Source organism: Siphateles boraxobius, unplaced genomic scaffold (assembly GCF_051911475.1).
Source record: "Siphateles boraxobius isolate OS27281-9 unplaced genomic scaffold, OSU_SipBor_1 12, whole genome shotgun sequence".
NCBI lineage: Eukaryota > Metazoa > Chordata > Actinopteri > Cypriniformes > Leuciscidae > Siphateles > Siphateles boraxobius.
In genome coordinates, this window is record NW_027508722.1 from 17848583 (window position 1) to 17875284 (window position 26702).

Sequence of the window (26702 nt, forward strand, 5' to 3'; positions counted from 1 at the left end):
CCGCTCAGCCGGGCCGGCTCTGGAGGCCGCGGTCGGACGCCAAAACAGTCCTCTCCAGCCCCGCCCCCCGCTACACGCTGGGTTAAGCGGCGCTCTTGGGATGGGCTCCTCAGAGATGGGACTCAGTTCTTTCCAGGAGCTGGTAGCAGGACCACTCCTTTCCCCGGGTGAGGGCCGGGGAAGAATCCTTATTCTCCAAAGAACTGACTCTCCCGTCTCTGAGCACAGAGAGTTCGGACGTCACAGAGCGCCGCCCACATGCCGTGCTCTCCTCGTCCCCCTCTGTCCCGGAGGTGGTTGTCACGGCGTGCCGTCCACGACCGCTTCGCCCCTGTCCCCCTCTGTCGCCAGACCCTTGACAGAGCAGGCCCCCGTGGAACGCTGGCCCTTCCCTAGCCTCCTCTGTCAGGGTGCGGTTTTGACCTTGCCCCCACTCCGGGCCGCTATGCCGTCCACGTCTGGGCCGGTCATTCCGCTTCGCTGCACCACCGGGGGACGTCTGTGGTTCTCGACGCCGCTGGCACAGTTGGGAGCCTGCCTAGAGCTTCCCTATCTGTTCCGCTGGGTCGCGCGAACCATCGGCTCGGCTTTGCGATTCAGTTCGCACGGTCTCCTCCCCACTTCTGGGGAGTCCGCTCCACTTTGGTCGATGGCTATGCCCTATCATGAGAGCGGAGGTTGCTACCCTACTGGCGAAGGGTGCGATTGAGACTGTCCCTCCAGCCGAAAGGAGGTCCGGGTCTACAGCCCCTACCTCATTGTCCCGGAGAAGTCTGGTGGGTTACGGCCAATCCTGGTCCGAACCGCTCCCTTCACAGGCTGCCGTTCAAGATGCTCCTGGCCAAACGCATTTCTGGATGTGTGCGGCCACAGGATTGGTTTGCAGCGATCGACCTGAAGGACGCCTACTTTTATGTCTCCGTTCTCCCTCGACTCAGAACATACCTACGGTTTGCTGTCAGGGCGCGCGCATATCAGTACGCTGTTTTCCCATTCGGGCTAGCCCTGTCTCTTCGCGCCTTCACAAGGTTGTTGAGGCTGCCTTTGTTCCTCCATGGGAACACGGGGTTCGCATCCTGAACTATCTCGGTGACTGGCTGTCTTAAGCTCACTCCTGAGACCAGGTTTGCGAATACAGGGACCCAGTGCTCCGGCACCTAGCTCGTCTGGGCCTTCGGGTCAACCGGGGAAGGAGTAGACTTTGCCCCGTGCAGAGGAGCTCTTTTCTCGGTATGGACTTGGTCGCCTTCTCCACTCAGCCATTGCTGACTTGCCTGAGACTATCAAGCGCAAGAGTGCGGTTCCACTGAAGTTTCTTCAGAGGCTCCTGGGGCATATGGCATCTGCAGCCGCGGTTCGCCGCTCAGATTGCTTCATATGAGACCGCTTCAGCTTTGGCTCCGCGACCGAGTCCCGAGGTGGGCATGGCAACACGGCACCCTCCGAGTACCAGTTACTCCGACCTGCCGTCAGACCTTCACCCCGTGGTCGAACCTCAGTTTTCTACGGGCCGGAGTGCCCCTGGAACGAGCTTCGCGGCATGTTGTTGTAACGACAGATGCCTCCTCCACGGGCTGGGGTGCCATGTGCAATAGACGTGCTGCCGCGGGCTCCTGGACAGGACCCCGACGCCTCTGGCACGTCAATTGCCTCGAGTTGCTGGCCGTACGTCTTGCCTTGCGCTGCTTCCGGGCCGTGCTCAAGAACCAACACGTACTAGTCCGTTCAGACTATACCGCCACTGTAGCGTACATCAACCATCAAGGTGGTCTACGCTCCCGCCGTATGTCGCAACTCGCCCGCCACCTCCTCATATGGAGTCAGAAGCATCTGAGGTCGCTTCATGCCATTATATCCCCGGAGCCCTGAACTGTGCAGCCGACGAGCTCTCACGGCTTCAGCCCCTCCCGGGAGATTGGCGACTCCATCCCCAGTCGGTTCAGCTGATTTGGGACCAGTTCGGGGACGCACAGTTAGATCTGTTTGCCTCTCACGACTCGACCCATTGCGACTTGTATTATTCCCTGACCGAGGGCACGCTCGGCACGGATGCACTGGCGCACAGCTGGCCGCGGGGCCGCAAATATGCGTTTCCCCCAGTGAGCCTTCTTGCGCAGACCCTGCGCAAGGTCAGGGAGGACGAGGAGCAGGTCATTCTGGTCGCGCCATACTGGCCCGCCCGGACCTGGTTCTCCGAACTAGTACTCCTCGCGACAGCACCTCCCTGGCCGATTCCCCTGAGGAAGGACCTCCTTTCTCAGGGACGGGGCACCCTATGGCACCCTCATCCCGATCTCTGGAACCTCCACGTGTGGCTCCTGGACGGGACGAAGCAGGTTTGAGTACCCTTCCACCTACGGTGGCGGCTACCATCACTTCCGCTAGAGCGTCGTCCACGAGACACGTCTACGCGTTGAAGTGGAACCTCTTCGTCAACTGGTGCTCTTCTCACCGAGAAGACCCCCGGAGATGTTCGATTAGTGTCGTGCTTTCCTTCCTTCAAGATAGGCTGGAGCGAAGGCTGTCTCCCTCCACCCTGAAAGTCTATGTTGCCGCTATTGCCGCACACCATGACCCAGTCGAAGGTAAGTCTGTTGGAAGGCACGACCTGATCATCAGGTTCCTGAGAGGAGCGAGGAGACTGAATCCTCCTCGCCCTCCTCTCGTTCCCTCTTGGGACCTCTCAGTGGTTCTAACTGCCCTGCGGAGTGCTCCCTTTGAGCCTTTGCAATCAATGGAGCTTAAGTTCCTGTCTATGAATACAGCGCTCCTGGTTGCATTGGCCTCCATCAAGAGGGTGGGGGACTTGCATGCATTCTCCGTTGACGAAGCGTGCCTGGAATTTGGGCCGGCTTACTCTCACGTGATCCTGAGACCCCGGCCTGGATATGTGCCCAAGGTTCCTACCACTCCCTTCCGGGACCAGGTGGTGAACCTGCAAGCGCTGCCCCCGGAGGAGGCAGACCCAGCCTTGGCACTGCTCTGTCCAGTCGCGCCCTCCGCGCCTATGTAGACAGGACGCAGTGTTTCAGGACCTCAGACCAGCTCTTTGTCTGTTATGGTGGGAAGCTGAAGGGAAAGGCTCTCTCCAAGCAAAGGTTGTCTCACTGGATAGTAGACGCCATTGCCTTGGCATACCAGCAGCAAGGTCGACCGTGCCCCCTTGGTGTGACTGCCCACTCCACCCGGAGTGTGGCATCCTCTTGGGCTCTAGCGCATGGCGCCTCGCTAACAGACATCTGCAGAGCTGCAGGCTGGGCGACACCTAACACATTCGCCAGATTCTACAATCTCCGAGTGGAGCCAGTGTCCTCTCATGTACTCGCTTCAACCAGCTAGTACTGGACCCGCTCAGGTGTCTTCGCTTGCTCGCCATTCGACTCCACGGACTGGATACGTGCGATATTCTCCTCAGGTGAGCTTCCCCGAAAAGCCCTGAGTTCCTCCAGCACTCCTGACGTTGGCGCCAGTGTCTATTGACTGTGCGTCGGCTAGGTGCCTCCCGTGTGCATGGTCCCTCCCCTGAGCGACCCCCACATGTGTATTTCCACTGTAAGCCTCTTGAGCATGTGTCTTTCCTTGGCAAGCCACCTTGCCACCCCTGGGGTTGAAATATTCCACCTGCGGCTGGACACCCCAGTGTTCTCCATGTCTCCTTCGGGTCACATGTGTATTCTCTAAGTCCCCCCCTCTGGGTTGGCAGTAATTGCATATTTCCCCTGAATTTGGGATATGCTCCCCAGTGTACCTTGGTATTCCTGTGCTAAATAGGAGTCCTTCGTCCGTGCCAGTCTCACGACAGGGATCTCAGATTTACGCAGGGCACTGGAAGACAGCTGAGAAGGTGGCGTGATTAGACTGGTAACCCCATTCGTCGTCATCCGACGTAACTCGGAGTGACAACGAAAGGGAACGTCTCGGTTACGTATGTAACCCTCGTTCCCTGAGTAGGGAACGGAGATGTTACATCTGCCTGCCACTTTCCGCTGTACCGCGGGGATCGCCTGAGCTCAGTCTTGGCTCCTCAGCGAAGAAACATATCTGCCTGTTGCCGGCGTCCTCCTTTTATACCCACGAGGTGGGGCGGAGTTACGTCATGCAAATTCCGCAGACCCATGGCATTTCTTTGCCATTGGCTCGTTTTGTAATACTCGAAGTCGATAGGTGTTCTAAGCGAAACCCAATTCGTTGTCATCCGACGTAACGTCTCCGTTCCCTACTCAGGGAACGAGGGTTACATACGTAACCGAGACGTTTTGCAGGCTATAATAGTGATTTCAACCCTGATGCCTATTTCTAATTGGTTAAACTGACAGTGTGTGACAACATTACAAATGGACCTGAACAAGCAAAAGAGATAAAATAATCTTAATGTGATTACCGTTTACAGTGTCAATATTTTATTATCATTTACAGTGGCTGGACGGCTTCTGAATCCAATGACTGAAACTTGCATGCTATCAAAATATGAGGAAATGGAGCACCTTGTACGTATTCCTTTATAAAAACACATAAGCTGTGCCATCATTGGGCAGCAAGCAATCAAACCCTACACCTTTTTACTCCCGGCTCTCACTTTTCATCACCATTCTGGTCTCCAAGTCAAGTCAAGTCAAGTCAAGTCAATTTATTTATAGAGCACAACATAAACACAACATTTTCAGATTCAGACTCCAGATTCAGATAGTCAGTTAGTGATAAATTATATGATTTATATTACACTGGTTTAATGCATTTAGAATTAAGTTATAGAAACTTACCTCACTTAAATGAATTTATTTTGATACTTATTGTTGGCTATGTTGTTATATTGCTATTTGTCATGTAAAGTGAAACTCCTACAGTGGCAATAAACATTCAAATGAATCAAATCTAGTTTGTTGATATTCCAAGCCATTTATGCTGAGGTGTAAGTGAACAATGCTGTGGAACCTACAATATAAACCATAAAAGCATGCCTAAAACCCAAAAAGAAAAAAACAAGACTTATTGATGTATTTGGTGTGACATTGAATCTGGAGAGAAGTGAGACTAGAATTACCAACAAGTGGTTACAGCTGTGGGACAGCATGATGCACCTGACCTGTCCTTCCCGCTTTCACTTTATCTTTTTTTGTCTGAAGCGCAGTGAATCACTAGAGTAGAGGTCAACATATGAAGCAGGCGCAAGCGTGCGAGCGGTGTGTCAGTGTTTGAGAGTTAGCTGAGTAGAAACACATTGTGGAGGATCTGTTGTCCCTGCTGGATGCCTGTTTGAACAGGTGGAACCGTGGGGGCCAAATGAACCCAGAGAAAATGATTACATAATGACCAGCATCATTACCTTACATATGTCAACTCGGCCAAGCATACAAGGTCAATTCAGCTTTGATCAGCCGATCAGTTCCATTCAGCACGAGGCTGTTTATTCTGACGGAGTTGTTGTATTCCGTTTCAATTGAAATGTTCTGATTCACAGTCAAGGACTTAACGCACAGTTAAGCGAGGTCATGTTTAATATGATTACGCTTTTTTTAAGCTCTGAAATGATGTAATGGATGGTGTTTGAATGCAACAAAGTGCAGCGGAGACGGGGTATGAATTTGTAGGTCAGGCGGAGAGGAAAGGAGGGATAGAGTTGAGAGAAGAGGTATAAAAGATTTTTAGAGTAGAGAGGGGAGGAGAGAAAGCGAGAGGGCTCTCTAAGTCTCAGGAGATGTGCCTCTTGAGTTAGTGATTATAAGCTCTTTCAGTATGTAGATAACAATCTGAACAGCGTGGCAGGAGAGAGAGAGAGAGAGAGAGAGAGAGAGAGAGAGAGAGAGAGAGAGAGAGAGAGAGAGAGAGAGAGAGAGAGAGAGAGAGAAAGTGAGAGATAGATAGAAAGTGAGAGAGAGTAATTACAACCTCAATTAAACAAGAGAATCTGAGATTAGGGTCGAGAGCCCTATCACACTACATCACTGATACAACTCTGCCACTTCATCTCTATCCTTGTCTTTTCTCTTTCTTTTTCTCTGTTCTCCGTTTTCCAATGTTCTCTATACTTTCGATGTCTCTGGTTTTTGTTGCTAGTAGGCTATTTTTTTAGTTTTATAGTAATGAAACTTTTGATATGAGCTGCAGCATTAAGCCCTAAGGGAGGTCTTACTCCTCTTGGCTAATAAATATTCATGAGCGCACAGTCGACCATCTCCCCCATATACTGAAGGTCAGCCTCTCTGATATTTCTTTTTTTTTTTGCCATGAGGGCCTTGACTTATCGAGAATCTGTACATCGGAAAAGCGCTTCAGGGCCCATTGTATCCTATGGGAGGTGTTTCAAGATTATATGAATGAACAGTTATGCATTACCAGTTAAAATTTGCAACCGGGTTTGCTCAATATTCAGTAAAGTACATGCTCCATATTTAGAATATTCGGAAAATGGGATTTTTTACTGTTGTTGTTGTAGTAAATATTTGGAATAAAAAACAAAAAACAAACAAAACAAAAAAATCAAATAAATTATGCTTTCATTTATTTTTACATTTATTTATTCCCACATGTATTTTTTTTTTTACAGATTTAATTATATATTTATACATATATTTCTTTTTACTTTTCCGTGTACAACAAGTAAATGAGGGAGGCGGTCCAGTGCATCATTGTTTGTGCGTTCACGTAGAAGTGAGGTCGGAAATTTGCTTTATTCATTTCCCTACCATTTATTTATTTATCTATATATTTAATTATTTATAATTTTATGCAAGATTTATGCAAGATTTGTCCTCCATATCTGTAAACTGCAAAAAATATATAATAAATAAATAAATAAATATATATAATTCGCATGATACCAATGGCAGGCCGCGCAGCCTGTCAATCATTTTGTACATTCATGGTCACCCCGTATTGGGCAGCAGGAAGCTAGAGCGTGTCAGTTCTCACACCCCTTCACACTGACAACGAAACTGACCGGTTTTTAATCGTTTAAATCGCTGTCAACGATCTCGCAGGTATTTTAAGGGTGGGGTCTTGGGGAAAGTGGGCGCGTCTAATTCACCGTCTGCTTTTTGGCAGAAGTTCCAAAACGGCTAATGCTTCCAGCCCTTTTAGTTATTTATTCATGAATAATTGATATTGATTATAGTGATGTCAAACCTCTCAAGTGCTTCAACAAATCACCCAGATACGTCCTGGTTATGGAGTATAGGAAAAAGCTTCGACAGCATTCCTAAGGCAGGTCCATCGTGCAAACTGGTGTAGTATAATTGAACTGCAGCTCTTTCTTCACAAGATTAAATGAGAAGTACTGGGGGTTTAAAGCTTTGCATTGGACGATGTAGCGTTTGAATCATTTCTTTGTTTAGACTATTTATAGTCCTCAAGTGTGCAATCTCTTTGTTAAATTTTTTGTTGTTGAGCAAATGACTTCTATTGTGCGGCCTAGTGTGCTGCGCGCGTATCTATCTATCTATCTATCTATCTATCTATCTATCTATCTATCTATCTATCTATCTATCTATCTATCTATCTATCTATCTATCTATCTATCTATCTATCTGTCTGTCTATCTGTCTATCTGTCTGTCTGTCTATCTGTCTGTCTGTCTGTCTGCGTCAAATAAAAAAGGAAATTAAAATAAGTGTGAAAAGGAATGAGGTAAGAGAAAGGATAGATAAGAGATGAGGTAGGAGAAAGTAAGTAACAGGCAGAATTGCAACATCTGATGTTTTAATAGAAGCAAAGTGCTGAGGAATCGGATGAGACTTGTGAAGATTTCCTGGTTTCCTGAATAGGATCTCGTTACTATTATGGACATGTTTAGGGTGGATAGGCTTTTTTGGCTGCTTATTGGTGAAGTCTCATTATGTAATGACATATGATGACCCTTGTATGTCATGCCCTGTGTGTTTTTGTGTGTGTGCATTCACATAATGCCCATATAATGACCATACTAACTATTTTATTTTCTACCCTTGTTTGTGTCCATGACAACACTCAAGGGTGTATGTGTATGTGTGTGTAATTATCGCAATGTGTGCTTTTAGGTTCTCTGCTTATATGGAAAAGTGTAATTCCACCTTTGTGACTCAATAATACATCTCTATTAAGATCAATTGGGCTTTATTAGGCAACATATGCTGTGTTGTACTGCAGTTCTGGCTATGTAATTAATGGGCTGGGTGGGCCAATTAAATTTGGGTCCTTTATGGTTGTGCTGATTGCTATGTTTAGGGACTGAATTTCAATGAATGCCTCCCAAACATTCCCACCCTCTTGGGGGAGTATGTGCATGCATGTGTAACTCTACATTTGCTTGCATGAGGGGATGCTTGTGCCCGTGTGTCAGCTGGGGGTGGCTCCAGCAATATAATTACTGCTCATAAATTACCCTCGAGATCTTTTTAACCCACCTATACGTTTTTATGATAATAATGATTAGAGACAGACAATAAATGCACCGGTATCTGGGTTAGTTCACAGGGCTTGGGTCAGTCTGTCTTTTAAGCAGCTCTGCTCTGTGAGATCCAGTTTGCAGTTACAGTGAATTCTGTTGAGAAAATGAGTGATGTTATCTTTGTCAGGTAAGTCTAATGTTAAATATGAATTATCTGTTGACATTTAATGGTTGTGAGAAACAGTGCAGATGGATATTCTGTGTTTAAATGCGGTTTATCACTCAAAGATAATATGGACTGTCAGATATAATGACATTCATTCTAGATATGGTGTAGATACTTTTGAAGGTGAATTTCTGATGAATATCGAAAATAGTATTTGTTATAATAAAAGAAAGTGGATGAGGATAGGAGGCTGTCTGGCTTTAAAATGATGGAAAACCCCCAAATATAATAAAAAGAGGTCCATACAAATGGACTCATGCACAATATTAGTAGCGCTTAAATGACATTAATATTGTTTAGGTCCTACGATTTAAAGCATTTTATTCCATTGGTCTGTTTATTCTATTCTGAACTGATCTTTTAATCTGCCTGCACTAGGGGTACTGCCTTAGAAGCTTTCTTCTAATGAAATTTATACATCAGAAATGCTCTCTTGAGAGCGATATAAATTGGGATGTGAAGGAGGGGCAGCAAGGAAAGGATGAGAGAAAATGCAGATACTGAGAAATTGAAAGAAAGAGAGAGCCAGAGCTAACAGAACAGCCTGGAGTTCTTTGAGCGCTACTAGGGGACTTCAGGAACCATGGATTCTCAATCTTTGCCTTCCACATCCCTTCGTCAGAGAGATAAAAAGAAGGAAATAAAACGCTAGTAATGAATGAATACAGCAATTGCCACAGGAGGAAGCAGTAGCAAGGATCTTTGCAATTATATGTTCTGAGAAAAAGTGAATGTACCGATGACAGCAAAAATGCAGTTTCTGGAACGCTTAAAGCTTACAATATGCCTGCGCTCAGACTTTTTGTTTACAAAGTCACTTTTTGTCGATGTTTTTTGGGGTCTTTGACCCCTCATCAAGAAGTGTGGAATTATTAGCAAGTATAATGTTACAAAAGAGTTCTATTTTAAATAAATGCTGTTTTTTTTACTTTCTACGCATCGAGGGTCCCGAAAAAAGGGTTCACAGTTTACAGAGAAAAATGTAAAAACTGTTTTTAACATTGATAATACAGTAATAAGAAATGTGGTACAGATGTATCATGCATCCTTTAGTAATCTTATTATTTAAAAAAAAAAAAATATGATGTGACCCTTTCAACATTCATCCTTTAATTTGAGCTGCTTGACATAGCAACATTGGCTTTACCAATGATGCGAGTTAAGGGTGGGGCTACTTGTCTGTTCAACCAATGGCAGAAACTATTATGCCCCTTACAAGATGTAATATAAGTCTAAGGTGTCCCCAGAATGTGTCTGTGAAGTTTCAGCTCAAAATACCCCACAGATCACTTATACCATGTTGTAAATACCCATTTCTGAGTGGAAGGAAAAACATGCTGTTTTCGTGCATGTATCTGTAAATGCAAATGAGCTGCTGCTCCCCACCCTTCTTTCAGTGAGAGGGCGAAAGCATCGAATAGGCCTATTCTGCCAAAAACTAAAACATCTGTTTGCTTTTGATTATCATTTTAAACGCGGTCGGTCACGCTCGTGTGACATCGCAATTCTTCGTCATCATGAAGGTTTATTATATGCATGTTTTAAAGCCATATCAGTCAAAACTTCTGATATATGGTTTTCTAAGTGCACACATCCAAAGCACGCGCACAGAAAGCTGGCTGTCAAATGGCGCACCGCGTGAGAATGAAACTAAATTCTCTATTGCGCTTAAACTCTCAAATACACACAAGGTAATGTCACATAAACACAGTCAGTTATATCTGTGAACGTAAACAGCAAGTAAAGAAATCACATGTGTATATTAGATCTGTGTATTAAAGTGAAAACAGCGTAATATACAGTACCTACTGCTATAAATGCTGTTAATATGTATCAAACAACAAAATAAAAACGGAAAATCACTCACTGCATTTGATTTGAATAGCTTTAGTATTAATAAGAATACATTTCTTACTTGAATGCTGTTGTTAAATTCTTTGGCAAGGAGATAAAAATGGCGGACTGTGTACAGCTCACTCAGGGCTGGTCTATGCTAATAGGGCAGAGTCCGTCAGCAGTTGTGGGCGGGGCCTATGCAATGTGATGTCACATTGCATAGAAACTGCAAACAGCTTATTCTAAGACACTGCTTATGATTTATGGGGATAAAAAAAAAGGAGTGGATGGATTTTTTACCATTATAGGGTGGTTGGCTTACACACACTGCCTACACACATTTATGTTAAAACACCATTTTGCATAATAGGTCCCCTTTAATTCTGAATAACCAGAGACAAACACAGAATATCACCAGTGGCTTGTATTGAATGAAGGGTGTCAAATAACGGATAATGTTCAGTCCATTGTAGTCTTTAATCTTCTCACCAAAAGTACTATTGATAATGTTTCTACTATGTGCTGCCTGACTAAACAATCAGTTACGTTCCTTCAATGTATTGATACAGAGTCAAAGGTTAGTCTCAATAACCCGTAACCCACTAGAAATTTCAGCTAGTTGCTCACAATCACCAGAATCCATATGATTGGGTTTCACTGAACCGGTCTACTGATTTCATCATTATATCAATAGAGGCTTTTCATATCCATTCTGGGCTCAGGTGGGTCTGTTGTCTCCTTCTTGTTCATTTGGCACTGGAATAGACTGTTTGTTGAATCCATTTTGGTGATGTTGGCTTGTCTATGAAGGGACTATGTTTTCACTCCATGGAGAGCCAGAGTCTTTATCTTATATTCTTTAGTAAGATGTTTTGTTAATGTCAACCTCTGCATGAGCACAAACATACAAGGAATGGAAAGCAGAGGGTGACAATGTGGAATGTCTTTCTATCAGTTTTGGTTAGAAGAGAAAGTCAGAGTCGAGAGAATTTTGGGAAATGTTTCAAGAAGTGGTACTGGTGCGGTTCTTGTGGGTATTATTCCGGGGTAGAGTGTAATCTCAAGGGACTTTTGACGGAGAAAGGGCTGGATGAAGAGTCTGGCATGTCTTCAGTCTTTACCCCCATCTTTTTCAGTGACGATTCATCCGTAACAGAGATGGAGCGAGTGTAGCTGGGTCGCTTTGGAGGAGCAGAGTCTGAAAAGCAGACAAGAGAATCAGTTTTTGCCACAAATGCTTCTGATTTATCGGCTCATGTTGTAACAGTTTTGTTAGATGAGCCATGATGACTTCCATATTAATTGTGAAGTTGCATCACTGTGCTGACTAAACTGTAACAGCTGTGGTGCAGTGTAAAACATTCACCAATAGAGGGCAGTGAGAGATGACAGAGTTTACAATGAAAATGTATTCAAACTCTAAATCTAGAAATGTTCTAATGAAAATTATTATTTTTTAAATGTATGGTTCGGCACTATTTCTAGGTCACTAATCATTAAGCAAATTTGTGATATTGATTGATATACATTTTTCAATTCCAAATTTTTACTTATTCTTATGCTGATGATATAATTCCAGCATTTTTCTTGCTTTTTCTCTACCTGTGGAGGAAATGTCACTCTTGAGTTGGCAGTTGGTTTCCTCCTGCTGTTTTCTCTCGTACTCTCTCACCTGCTCGATCGTCATTCCTGCACAGTACGCAAATATTTGTTATACGTTTGCTGGTATTTGCGAAGAATTAAGACAGATGACATGCAGCATTTGAGTGCCAAGTGAGGGATCAGGATTCTTGTGTGTACTTAACAGAGCATGTGACAAATTATGGTAATGAACAGAGCATGTGATGAATTATGGTAATGAAGCATTACAATACGTCTCATTTACCATGCCACTCGTCAATCCATGCCACCGCCTGTCTGTGTCCCACCAACAGAATGTCACGAATGTTCTATGATGAATCATAACATGCCGTGATATGACACATGATGGGATTACATGACTAAAAGCATGATGTAATGAATGGGACGTAACGGTCAGTACCCTGTGAATGAAGTCCTCTGTTTTTCCCTGGAAGCCGTAGACCTCAAAGCTACAGGTGACTCTTTTGTAGGAGCACATGATGGGTGTAGTGGAGTTCCTCCAGTCATCCACTAGGGGTCCCCGACCTGTTTTCTCTGACACCCAGTGTCTCAGATCCTGTTTGTTTTAAGTAGATACACATTACCTGCTGAGTAAGCAGATTATTGTGTGTGTGTGTGTGTGTGTGTGTGTGTGTGTGTGTGTGTGTGTGTGTGTGTGTGTGTGTGTGTCGCATGCTGTGCATGAATCACTGTGCAGGGGTGACATTACTTTTCACAGTTGGTCATGTGGTGTCCCATTTTTAAAGCGTTAGAGGCACAAATTCCATGCTTTTTGTTGTGTGACCTTTTAGATATGTTTGATTAACGATTATCTAACATAAAATGAACTTAGCATGAAAAGTAGTTAGTGCTAAACATAACATTTTGGGTTCACCCCTGCGTAAAATGAGTGATTTTGGCTTGTCTGTTGTCTAACAATAAAAATCTTTAACATTTTTACATCTGTTGAAATGATGTTCAGTTAATTGTCATAAAAGCGGTTTTAATGAGCAAAAACTTGTATTTAGCTGTGTCCCACATTTGCTTTGCTTAACAATTTTGGTGCATGGATTGTATTCTCCCATTACAAAAAGTGTAACACTCAAGAAGTAACATCATTTGGACGCTTTTTAAAGCATGAGAAGTAAGTTCTGTTTTCTCATTGTTTCTACAAATTGTAGTTTTGATTGCATTCATCAAGCTCAACCATTCAACTCTGTTACTGTCATAACTAACAATTATCAAACAATTTACTTTACTTTTAGTTTTATAAAAACGTTTTATAGCCAATATAACCTCCATTACATGGAAATGTTATTGTGATTTCTGAGGATAAAATGGAAATTAAAGTCATCTAACATTGTATTTGAAAGCCATCATTAAAGATTGGATTAGATTATCAGGCACTGTTTTCGTTCATTTATTAATATAATTGACAATTACAGACCATAATTAGTCTCAACTATTTATAATAATATAATATAATAGTATTTAAAGTATTGATTCACCCATCCGTATTTTAAAGTTTTGCTCCCTTGTCTGTAGAAATTTTAGTTTTGTCTGTTTTTTTTTTTGGGTAGGCTAATCCTTGGATTTGTCTTATTCCTAACTTGGCATATGACAGCTATGGATTTGAGGTTGCGCATGACTGAATCTGAAAGAACATGGAAACATGCTTTCCTCTGATGTATTGTTTGTCCACTGAAAAAGCAGCAGGTTCCGATAAACTGTATCACTAAGTAGAGCAGACTGACGAATGTGGTTTTTATGTAATGTTTGTCTTGAGGTTTTTGTTTCTGCGCTTGTGTGCAGTGCACGCATACTTATGTAGAGCTGTGTTAGTCTCTGTTGTGTCATTTAAATACTAGCGTTGAAGACATTTGCACTGCTATGGGGTGCAAAGAGAACACAGTAGACTGGATGGTTATTTCTTTGTGTATCAGAGTTGTCCACCGTTCGGAATTGAGCTGAGAATTTAATTCTAATTAAATTTGATGAACATGATACATAAGATTCAAATTTAAGGAAGAACAAGCAATCTGCTGTAAGTGTTGTTTTTAATAATAACTGTTCGGTATGAATTTTCCTGTTATCATACCAACATATCAACAATCAATATTTGAAATGCCACGTATAGACATTAATTATTTCATGGCATGGTGGAAGAACATTTCATTTCACAGAATTTTCAGATTTTCTCAACATATTAAATGGATTTAAATTGTTATTTTTTATAAAGTTATCTGAAAAAAGATTTTTACTGTTTGATTCTGCCTTTCTGTTGTCTTTATAAAGTCACCTTTAATATTTTTCTTTAAAAAGTATAAATCGCTCTTTCTACATAAAAATAAATTATGTTTTATTTTAGGAAGGGGTCCCTCTCAAGGGGATCATTATATTTGGGTGGACTTTTGCATAAAAAAACCTTATGTCAAATCTGTTTTGATGTTTGTGTTAACTTGACGGCACTCAGTTTAGACTCTGTTTAGTCTAATGAGCTGAGAATTTTTCAGCCTAAATATCAGGAGATAAATAGGCATAATTAGTCAAAATGAATGATTTATTTATGTTTTGACGAAACTTCTGTTACACTATTGAATTTCCTCTTATGTAGACTGCTGGTCTATACATTCCTCTTCCTGACGTTCCCAATTCAAATCCCAATTTAGCATTTGTTTGCGTTTGTTTGGCCAATTCAATTCACATTCCAACTCATGAATTGAAAATGAGCCCACTCATAAATTCTGAATTTTACCCACCCCTGATTTAGTTTTGCCTTGTATTTATGCATATATGAATGTATATGTACCTCCGACTTCTTGTAATGCTTATCGGGGATTGGATCACTCAAAATATCCAAAAAGCAGACTGTGTCCTTTGGAGTTGGCACTTCACCAAACACCTGCACAGGAGACATCAGACGACATCAGACAAATCCAACAATGTATCAAAGAAAACCCTGCTTTCTTATTCCAGGAATGCCCAAGTAAAATATGACAGTGTGGCTTAAAGTTGTCTAAACATAGAAGAATAGAAATGCACCAATGTCGGCATATATTTGAAGACAAAGGGAAGCCGTTTCAGTGCTCAGCATTGCTCAGAGCAATCTTGATATAAAATACCACACATTGCAATGCAACTGGTTAAACATTCTGTAGCCCATTACAGAACATTGACACACTATATAACAGAAAGACCGTAGGGCGTAGGCAGAGACTGAATTAATGCAAAAAACATGGAAACAAAGAGTGCAAAATCAAGCCTACTATAGGCAGAAGTACTGAATTATGCACACTACTGCAGGCCAGTGGAGAAATAAACCAGATAACAAGTCTTAACTTAAAGGAGTGCTGCCTTGACTCTGCAGTATTGCAGGTGCTTTTTGCACCCGCTGGAATCGAAGAGAAGAGAATGAATGAAAAATAAGCAATTAAGGAAATAAGTGGTGTTTTGATCTTTTTTTTTGGGCTCTCTGTTTAAAAAAAAGAAAAAAAGTTGTTTATGGGTTAAAAACAATGCAGGTGTTTTAACAAAACCCTGCTCTTTTCCCTCTCCTTTTCTTTCTCCTCTCTTTGTCTTGTTATCTCTGTCTCCTCGTGAGGAAAGCTGTTTACTCTTCCTCTTGTCTGATGTGTTGACACTTGCACCAGTATTATTTGGATTTGTTTGACTGTGCTGGTGTTGTGAAACTTATATGCAGTGCTTGTATGAAAAAAAACGATATGTTGATGTTCATTTGGAGGTTAAGTTTCGGAACAACTTAAGGGCCAGAAAATGATGACCGAATTAAAATTTTTGGGTGAACTATCCCTTTAAGTCACGTGTATGTGAATGAGGGAGTGTGTCTGCTGGTATGTGGAAAGAAAGTTGGATGAGTTGGAGGAAATTGTATAATTTATAAAGTATCAGTAACAAAACTCTCCCCGCCATCTCCCTCGCTCTTTCTTTCTCACAGGCAGATACTCATAAATCTCGGAGTTTCTTTGTGGCAGGTTGGATCTTGTATAATGCTTAGTTTTTGTTTCTTAATAACAGAGAGCACTCCGGGGCACAACGGCCCCTCTCTGTCTCTCTCTCTCTCTCTCTCTCTCTCTCTCTCTCTCTCTCTCTCTCTCTCTCTCTCTCTCTCTCTCTCTCTCTCTCTCTTTCTCTCTCACTCTCTTTCTCTCTCACTCTCACTCTCTCTCTCTTTCTTTCTCTTTCTCTCATTCGCTGTATGTAAACAAACACGGCAAACCAGTAATAAAAACTCATCTCATCTCAATAACTACTAAGTAAAAAGTCTGAATGACAACATGGCTAAAATAATTGTTTGTTGACAGCTATACTGACTGTTTGTTGTCTTTATTAAGTAGGTGTCTGAAATGACCTGAGGGCTAGTAGAATTTTTTTTATGAAACCTCAAACTTTAACTGTCTACTGTAAACAGTGATTAGTGCAGTTTTATGGTTATTGATGAATTAAAAACCTCAAATACCCCCTTTCCACCAAAGCATTTTGAGAGCCGGTTCGGAGCCGGTGCCTACTCGCGAACCAGTTCTTTGTGTTTCAACAGCCAAAGAACCGGTTCTCGGCCAGTAAAACTGGTTCCAAAGCAGCACCAACTCTTTGCTGGACTAGAACCGTTCTTTTACCACGTCATGCTTACGTCGGGGGCTGGGGACGGGTTTAGATGTGTTCTAAACATCTTTTCTGACAGAAAGTATCGCGAAGCCAGGAGAAACATTTGCAGAAACACGATGTAGTCCGCCATTGTAATTGTTATGCTTGAAGTTGGCGCAAGCGTTTCTAGTTTTTTTTTAAAATTTGTTTTAATTGAAAACATTATGTAAGCAAAGAATAAAACAGTCACAATATAGAACAAATAAACGGAAAGAACAGGGGTACATAACTATTCAGAAAAGATTACATATCAAAGGAAAGGATTAAAAGACTTACAAATTTCATTTGTTTTTAAAGCCTTCTTGGTACACAAGTAAGAGATAATCCCAACGTAATATTGTACTTGCAAGCGTTTAAGCTAAGACGTATGGCGACGTACACAGTGACGTAACGACGTTGTTCGCTGGGCGCTCTAGTCAGTGGAAAAACAAACAGGTTCTGAGAAGGTTCGCAAGTTGAACCAACTCCGGACCAACTTTGAACCAGCACCAGTTCCGAACCAGTTCTTTTTTGGTGGAAAAGGGAAAGTGACTCATGAGATTGTATCTCCTGAGAACTTTAATATCTTCCATTAGCTGATATGGTACAGATATATTGTGTATCCATGTAATTTGAAGACTACAAACAGAAATCAATCAAATTGCATATATATTTGTTATTAAAATTTGATCTCAGATGAGAAAGCCAAATAAAGTTTCTGGAGTAAACTACAGTTTAAATGGTTGGGGTCGGTAACATTTTTCAAAAATGTTGTTAAAAGAAGTTTATTGCCAAGATGCTCATCAAAGATTGCATTTATAATTGTGACATATTATTACAATTTAAAGTAACTGTTTTCTATTGAAAAATATTTTAAAATGTTATTTATTGCTGTCATGGCAAAGCTGAATTTTCAGCAGCCATTACTCCAGTCTTCAGTGTCACGTGATCCTTCAGAAATAATGCTGAATTGGTGCTCAAGAATATTATCATATCAGTGTTGAGAACAATTATGCGCTTGTAAACCTTGCTTGTAAACCGTGATACATTTTTGCAGAATTCTTTGATTAGAAAGTTCAAAATAACAGCATTTAGACAAACATATATTGTATAAAAAAAAAAATGTCTAAGTCTTTACAGTCAGTTTTGAACATTTTAATGCATCCTTTCTGAATAAAAGTATCAGTTTCTTTAAAAAAAAGAGAAATAAAATCTTACTGACCTGTGCCGATTAAAAAAAACATTTAAAAAAATGATTGATGTCCGTTAACTTAAGGTGCGTCAACAGCGCTGTTGATTTTTCAAGAGCCCTTTGCTATAGTCTGACCGAAACCAGTTTTTGAGGTCCTGCTTTTAAGCCACTGGTGTCCGGTGTCACAGGAGTGAGGTGGACTGTTTGGATCTGCTTACCTGACTGTTACTACTGAGTGCTTCACAGACGGACACGAGCACAATGGCCTTTACAAGGACGCGACAGCTACGTGAGCCTCTGATGAATCGCCCTCCTTTAAGAGGATTATCTCCTGTAACACACACTGTGTGTCTGTGTGTGTATGCATGTGTGTTGGCATCTCTCACTCACATTTTCACTGCAACCGTTGTCATTCTCAAAGTGCGTCTCGATCCTGACATGGAACCTCGGTAGGAAGGAACACTTTTGGAAGGAGTAAAGAAACGAGAAAGAGGGAGAGTGAGGTGATTATCTTGTTTGCTCAGTTGGTCAGTGAGCCAAGAGGAAACTGCATGATTTTGAGCTGACATGTGAGAATACTTACCGAGTACTCTGTGGTAAAACACCAATGGACGTAGAAGGAGAAAAGTTTGCAGAAGAGAAATAAAGTGTTAGGTTACGCCTGGTTACTGGTGCATTAAAAAAACAACAAGATGGGTGTATGTGACGGCACATTACGATTCAAACACTGAATAGTAAATACTTGGACTGACCAGTTATGGTGTAAGGGTAGAAGTTCCAGGCAGTTTCTGTTATATAAAAAGCCATGGGAACAAACTTTCTCATCCAGGTTGGCAGTTTGCTGAACACAGACAAAAAGGGAAACGAGAAAATGTTATGACGCAACAGACACATTATACAACCCCCGGCTTAACTCCAAGCGTGAAGTTTGGAGTCAGTAAGATTTTAATGCTTTTATTCAGCAAGGATGCATTAAATTGATCAAAAATGACAGCAAAGATATTTGTAGTATTCTAAAAGATTTACATTTCAAATAAACGCTGTTCTTTTAAACTTAACCTTCATCAAAGAAACCTGAATTTTTTTATTTTTATTATGCAGCACAACATATTAAGCAGCAGCATAACTGTTTTCAACTGTGATAATAAGAAATGTTGCAACACTTTACAATAAGGTTTCATTTTTTAACATTAGTTACTGTATTTAACTATCATGAACTAACCTTGAGCAATTCATTTGTTACCGTATTTGTTAATCTTTGATAACTTTAGTTAATAAAGATGCAGCTGTTGTTTGTTCATGTTACTTCACAGTGCATTAACTAATGTTCACAAATACGACATTTGATTTTAATAATGCGTTTGTAAATGTTGAAATTTACGTTGTCGACTTGCGCAGGCCGTCCGACCGAAGCTAGTTATTTTAGTTGATAAATGTGGTGTTAAAGTGTTAAATATGGATATTTTTCTTACATGGACGCATCACTTCACCTAGGGATGCTAACCGATGACCGTTTGACCGATGGTTGACCGTCTCAACGTTAACCGGTCAAACTTGTCGGTAGTCGGTTAAAAAAGAAGAAGTGATCTCTAAATTAGGCTATTATAGACAGTGGACTAAACGCTACTACAGTTAGCCATCTTATTCGAAGATATTTTTGTGTGAAGTGAACAAATCCCTCACACTCAATTTTTCATAACTCGCCTGTTTGTACTTAAACCAATAAAAACATTTGGCGCGAGGTCACAGCGTTTGGGTTCGCGCGCTCACAAGGTTTGCTAAAAGTAAAGGCTACAGGCTAAAACACTGGAGGTTAGAGCATGGGCAGACGACAGGATGAAGCGTGCAAAGAAACGTAAGGTTAGTGTGTGGGACCATTTCACCAAAAATAATGATACAGTAAGTTGCAACTTGTGTGATACAGTGCTTAAATACAGTAGTAATACTGTAGAAATACATTACATTACATTTCAGTGGTAACAGATAAGGTGATGATGATCATCATCTTTCTTTATTATTGTTAGCACTAACGTTACCTCAAACTAAGCGGAGTCTCTTCGGAGCTGTCATTTTCTTAAATGAGACGCTGCAATGTTTCAAATGAGCTTCTAACGCTGGACCAACGCCTTTATTTTCAACGCGATCACCTTGTACCCAAACCATTTCGAAACTAAGGAGCCATTTGTCCTCCGATTACATACAAGCTCCTCGGCCCCGCGTTTGCGGGACTCATGTTTCGCGCTGTAGGGGATTTTAAAAAAGTGACGTGAGTGGAAGCGCAGCGCCGGGGCAGTGTGTGTGTGTGTGTGTGTGTGTGTGTGTGTGAGCGGGAGGCAGAGAGAGATGCGACAGAGTTGCGAAATTGCAGGCGCGGCTCGAAATGGCTGTTATTTCAAATTGCGTGGCATATTTTTTAAACTAATCGGTTAACCGGTTACAACCGGCTAATGAGGCTCTGTGGTCGGTCAAGAAAATTTTTAGTTTTCGCCATCCCTACTTCACTTCAGAACACTAGCGTAGCCAGAAAAGCGTCTCTGGGTGTGCATAAGAAAAATTGGGTGTGCCACATTTATTGTCAAATTAATGTGCAAAAAAAAACTCGGACCCGGCTTATCACTAACTTTACAGAATAGACTGGGCTGATGTGTAAAACTTGCTTGCCACATAAACATAGGCCTAATACTAGGCCTACAGTATATAAAATATAACTCAGGGTTCAACATTAAGGCTTTACTTGTGCTTTTCCTTCGAACAAGTAAATCAGCCATTCTCTTGTCCAAGTAAAAATGCAGAAATCGGTTTAAACGTATGCTTCATCTTTCATTTTAAATTCTTAGATTTGATCAATACATTCAATTGAAAAAAATAGACACTATGCTGTTACCAATCAAATTAATTAATTTACACTGAAAAATTACAACTGCATTAAATAATGTTACGAGATTGTTTTAAATCTTTTTTGAAGATACAAAAAAGATATTGGAAAGAATTATAGCCTACTTTTAAACACGAAACTAAACTACCAGTAGGGGGCGGCAGGTGACTGTCTTAATGAGTGAGTTATTCGGTCATTTATTCAAATGATTCGTTCAAACGGCTGAATCGTTAAGGAATGAGGTAGTTGTTTAATGGGTCATTGAATCTTTGACTCAATCGATTCATTCAAAGCGCGGAATCATTCAGTAATGCAGTTATGTGTTCCGGTGAGCTGCGCTGTGGTTCTTGGGATGTTTGTTTGGAACTATTATCGCTGCTCAAATAGAAAAACAGTCAATATTGTGTCTAAAATGTAAGTGACTTGATATTGATTACTTGTTTATTGAACTGTCATATGAAATCAGTGTCATATTTTCAATCGTGATGGTATTCAGCAGTCGTGGTGCTTAACTGTATCATATCATATATTATAAATATGAAAACTCCACATTCATTTTTTAACCGCTCTATGTTCATTAAGTTTCTTTGTGTGAACTGCGCTCATTGTTTCTATTTCTCCTCATGAGGCGCGAGACTCAACAGCACAACCGTATTACCAGTCTGCGGCTGTTTGCGGATTGGTTGGCAGTGCGAATGTCGGTAGATATTTTTTTAACGATAATAATTAAAAAATTAAAATACATTTTAAATGTACAAATATTTTAGGTAAACAACAATAGTCCAAGTTTAGGAAACGTTTTATTAAAACTTTAAAAGAGAATTCTGCATCTATTTTAGGTGTACGCCAGTGCTTCAGAAGGCCTTTATTAACCCCCCAGAGCCGTGTGGGGCACTTTTATCATGGATGGAGACGATTTGATCGACTTTCAATATACAGCCATTCACTGCCATTAATAAGCTTGGAAGAGCCAGGACATTTTTTTATATAATTTGATTGTATTCGTCTGAAAGAAGAATGTCATATATGACTTGAGGGTGAGTAAATCATGCGTTAATTTTCATTTTTGGGTGAACTATCCCTTTAAATACAGTGAGTGACCGCATTAGAGATGATAATCAAAACCAAATGGATGTTTTAGTTTTTAATCAGAGTATCAGGCACAAGTTGTAAAAGCTCCGCCCTCTTCTGGAAAACGAGGCGGGGAGCAGCAGCTCTTTTGCATTTAAAGATACATGCACTTCTACAGCATGTTTTTCTTCCACTCAAAAATGGGCTATCACAGTAATAAATTACATTTTAAAATATATTAAAATAGAAAAGGTATTTTAAATTGCATAATATTTTAGAATATTAGCTTTTTTACTGTATTTTTATTCTTACCGGCCCCAGACTTTTGAACGGCAGTGTACATTGTTCAATGGTTGGCTAAAATTAATTGGCAAAAGTTAGTTCTGAGAAAATGTCTTGCATTGTTTGTTTGCAGTTGGCAGTTGCCCTATGTTTTGATTATTTTGTGTTTTGTTTAATGGAAATCATTTAAAGTTTGTCTTAAGGGTCCAGATAATTTTGGGGCCACTGTAGATGTGAATGTGCAGAGGTGAGAGAGGTCAGGCGGCTGTCACAATAGCTATAAGTCTCACTTCCAGAGGTGTCTGGTGCCATCTGTCCCTCACAAAAAAAAAACAGTCAGAGTCCAAAAACCCCCCCACTACAGAGAGAGAGAGAGAGAGAGAGAGAGAGAGAGAGAGAGAGAGAGAATGAACTCAGCACTGTAAGATAAGGCAGCACAGACAGCGCTTGAGATTTACAGCCTGAGGACTTGAGTGATGGATGAATGGACAGAGGATGAGAAGAGAGGGGTGGAGAAGATGTAGATCATTCACGGTCAGCCAGTTGTGTCGAGCGTCACGGATGTGGTCCCGCGTTCTCACACTCTTTCTATCTCCATTTCTGAGGTAACAGACATTTCCACAGTGTGTCCCGCCTAACAGCAGATTCCCACCAAACAACTGCCATTACATTACAATCCTTTGACGCTTGTATCTTGACGATACAAGTTAAATTATTCATAATTACAATGCAGCGGTTCAGCACGATATACTTGTAAACAGCATATAATGATCTCGTCTGTGGTAATATCAGCATTTGAATTAGACTCACATGCTCACGATAAGATTTATTTGACCATTAGGAACTTAATGCTCTGCCCTTTTGGTCTTTCCTAACACATTAATGGCTTGAAAATTTTGCTTTGGTGCTAGAGGTGCAGTAATTCATATTCACAACAGCATCTAATGACTGAGTGTGTGTGTGTGTGTGTGTGTGTGGGGGGTGGGGGGGTGGGGGGGGTATGTTCTGTCCTTGTAGGGCGAAAGTGTACAGAATATAAGAGAAAACAGGCAATTGCAACAAGTGTGTATGCACGTTCACACTCAGCGTGGGATGATATCAGACTGAATACCTACGTGATCTTCCTCAGGACGGTTATGTTGCTGTGTATTTTTGCTTGAAGCTCGAAAGGGAGAGAAAGGGGTTTTTTGGAGGTAAAGTTAGAGATGGCAGGAGCTCTGCTGCATGCATAAAGGTGTTAGCTGCAGTCATCAATAATAGCTGATCGCTGGCACGTTGGCAGGTGTGTGATGTAAACCGTGAACAAAATAGGATGGCTTATGCGTGCCTGTGTGTGTGTGTGTGTGTGTGTGTGCAGTGTGCCGCTCTCACCTGTTGAGGTAAATGCGTTTCTCTGTGATCTGACCGGCTCCGTGTTTGTGGTCTGTGCAAGATTCATTACGGACGACCTCCACCCCTTCACCTCCTCCGCTCTGCTCTTTGCTGTGCTTGCTGATCATGTATAACTGGCCAATCCTGTACTAAGGAAGAGAGAAAGAGGAATTGCTGACCCCTGTTTGTGACCTCATGTTTCATTTCTTTCTCTTTTTTGGCCTTGTTTTTTAACTTGGTTGAGCAAAATCCAGGATTTTAGAAATAGCTTACTTTTTAGCTCACAATTTGGAATGTGAATTGAATTGGCTACGTTCCACATGCGTTCCACATCGATGTTGAATTGGAATTTAAATTGGAATGACAGGAAGTTGAATTCCCCTAGTAAAAAAACCTATACTAAAATCTATTTAAAATGCATTTATTTCATAAGTATAGTACAAATCTATTAAAATATTTGCTGACATATCACTTGAGACTAACTGATATAAATATTATAATTCAAATTTTTTTTGGAGTACTATTTTTTCCACAATGCACATTTATTGCCTAAAATGTGTTTTAATGTCACTATTAGTATAGGATAGTATGATCACTGTATAATTTAAATGCAATATGTTTATAGTGTACCTAAAGTTTACTTGCAATAGTTCCATTTTAGCACAATCAAATATAGCCTACTTAATTATAACTTTAGTTGGACCTCAGAACTACTTCCAGACAACTAAAATGCATTACATACAAAATTAGTTGTTACAATTCAGCAGACTTTAAATATATTCATTTAGTATAGCCTACCAAAGTTACACCTGCAGGGTATTTGTTATAAACACATACATATGTAAATGTATTTGTCGTATATTTAGCATAAAATAAATGTATTTAAAATATATTTTGGTATTTTTTTCCACTTACTAATTCTGCCAACTTCAAGTTCAATTTTGCCAAATGAACCTATATCAATCAAGATTTAAATTTTGTCATGCAGCAATAAAAAAAGTGCATCACAATTTTTTCAGAAATAGGAAATATTGACAAAAATGTGAATCTATTGACTATATATTATTTATTATTATTATATAATTTATTGTTAGTATATTACTGTGTGTTGCGCCATAATGATCCATGAAATAAAATTTTATTTGTCAAATATAATAAAACATCTATAAATTAAATATTTAAAGTAAATGTATTACATTTCTGTAGGTGCCATTTTCCAATCAAACATTAATAATGAATATAATATATTTCTTTGGAATACATTTTGTGGTATTTGATATTACGATAACGTTACAATTTATTCTGAAAAATGTTATTAACAAAGAGATACAATTCATGAGTTTTGTTTCATAATGATCTATGAAATGAAATCTGATTTGTTAAATCAACTATAAATTAAGTATTTTCTAAAAATTATTACATTTCTGTAGGTGCCATTTTGCAACCAAACATTGATTTATTACTGTAATATAATATCTTTAGATAATATATGTTGTGATATGTGCTATTTTGATTACGGTTCATGGCTAATTTATTCTGAGAAATGTAAAAAATGTAAACAAAATGACACATTTCATGAGTTTAAAGCTTTTTAAAAAATACTAAACAGTCACTAGAGATGTTTCCATCCAAAGTTGTGAGTTTAACTTTTGCGCAAAATTGGAATGTTGCATATGTCATTGTCATAGTGTGCTTGATCTGTCATGGAAATGGAAAGGGCACAAATTGTCTCCGGATAATTTTTTCCACATATTCTCCTGAAAAACAATGTTGGCAGCACTGACAATGTTCCTGCTGTTTGTCTGAGGGATACTTCTTTTGAAATCTGTTAATGTGAAAACCCATTCCGACAATCATTGTCACTGATGATGACGACAGAGACCCTGTGAAGCTTGGACCATAAAAACGCTGTCTGTACGCACACCAGAGTTTCTCCAGAAGAAGGGGGCAGTGCTCCTGTCTGGAAACTATGCGGTCTAGTGCTGATGTTGTCCATAGACGAATTCTAAGGCAGACTTTCAGGTCAGGTGTGCTTGTTTGGGCTTGTCTGATCCGAAGAGCACAAGTTTGGGCTCCTTGAAGGTGAAACATAGATATACGAAACAATCCCTGACCCTTCTTTAGAAACCCAAGCTGTTTGTTGGAAAAGCCTTTGTGTTTTGTTTCTAGCCTTGAGGTGAGTAACTTAAAATGAAAATACATAACTGGTATGACCCGTTTAGGTAAAGTAAACAGCTGATATAGGGAGATTATGAAGTGCAGCCCACAGACATGCACAGAGCTAGATTAAGGTTTCATCTGCATAAACAGAGTGGAATAAACATCTTGATAATGTTTACTTTCATGCACACTAATCATGTGGACAGCTGCAGTACACACAAACATATGGAAGCAAACCCAAACACATGTAAAAAGTTAGGTACAAACTTACTTCATCGACAGTGAGCGGCATGCATATCCGGTATTCTTTTATCAACATGGTTTGGTTGAAATTAGACTTGTTTGATCCTTTTGTCTCTCTTTCTCTTTCTGTTTCTCTCAAGCGTCTGTTAGACTGTGTCAGCGTATGAAACGGCAGTTTCCGTAAAGCAATGTTGCACCCCTCTTCCTCTCTCACTTCACTGATGTCAGAGCTGGTCCTGTAAACTCTGCCAATGTGTATCCGCCGTGTTTATTTTATTGTTCTCATAGTCTCTCTGTCTTTTCTCTGTCTTTCTCTTTCAGTGTCCCTCTTTCCTGGCTCTCTGTGTCATGAATGTACTCACTCCTTTAGCATTCAGTTCTTCCGTTTTGTTCTTAATTTACGGTTTAATGTGATATTGCAGAGATAAGAGCAAAACCGAAGCTTCCTCCCTCTACTTCTCTCTTTCTGTGTCTGTGTTAAAGAAGAAAACAGACTGCAGTTCATGTGTAACCTTGCCATGTTCTTTGCCCCTCCCTCTTCCCTCCCCTCGTCTCCGTTCTGTGTGCATTCTTTTCTTCTGTGCTTATCTTTGCTCTTTCTCTCCTGCCTCAGCCCATTCCTCCCCTTCCCTCCTCTACCTGACTTTACTTTCCTCTGCTGGTTTCCCACACAATACCATCGCTCCATCTTTTTCATCTTTCATACTTACAGTCCTACTTTTACTTGCTCTCTCAATAAACTTCACTTTGCCCCAGATTAAACAACCACACGCTGTTTACAATACAAAATGCACTAAACTGCTCAGTCTATAGAATCCTTTCT

General features: G+C 40.8%; 1 protein-coding gene across 1 annotated transcript; it reads right to left on the reverse strand.

Moving 5' to 3' along the window:
• Positions 1–10344: 10344 nt before the first annotated feature.
• pitpnc1b (phosphatidylinositol transfer protein cytoplasmic 1b) lies at positions 10345–26373 on the reverse strand. The gene is made up of 10 exons (XM_077209730.1): positions 25908–26373; positions 23477–23625; positions 18630–18718; positions 18461–18468; positions 18268–18339; positions 14854–14946; positions 12466–12621; positions 12310–12373; positions 12027–12113; positions 10345–11622 (listed from the first exon to the last, which is right to left on the reverse strand). Exons 1-10 carry the CDS (start codon positions 25953–25955, stop codon positions 11462–11464), a joined length of 927 nt encoding a protein of 308 aa, XP_077065845.1. The 5' UTR covers positions 25956–26373; the 3' UTR covers positions 10345–11461.
• Between the last annotated feature and the right edge of the window lie 329 nt (positions 26374–26702).

What these genes read in the sequence shown, in the direction of transcription:
- pitpnc1b (XM_077209730.1), bottom strand. Translation starts at nt 25,955, where the DNA reads ATGTTGATAAAAGAATACCGGATATGCATGCCGCTCACTGTCGATGAA. An exon ending in AGCATTACAAGAAGTCGGAG is followed by an intron (nt 12,622 to 14,853) that starts GTACATATACAT and finishes TAAAACAAACAG; the next exon opens with GATCTGAGACACTGGGTGTC. An exon ending in GAGTGACATTTCCTCCACAG is followed by an intron (nt 11,623 to 12,026) that starts GTAGAGAAAAAG and finishes TCTGCTTTTCAG; the next exon opens with ACTCTGCTCCTCCAAAGCGA.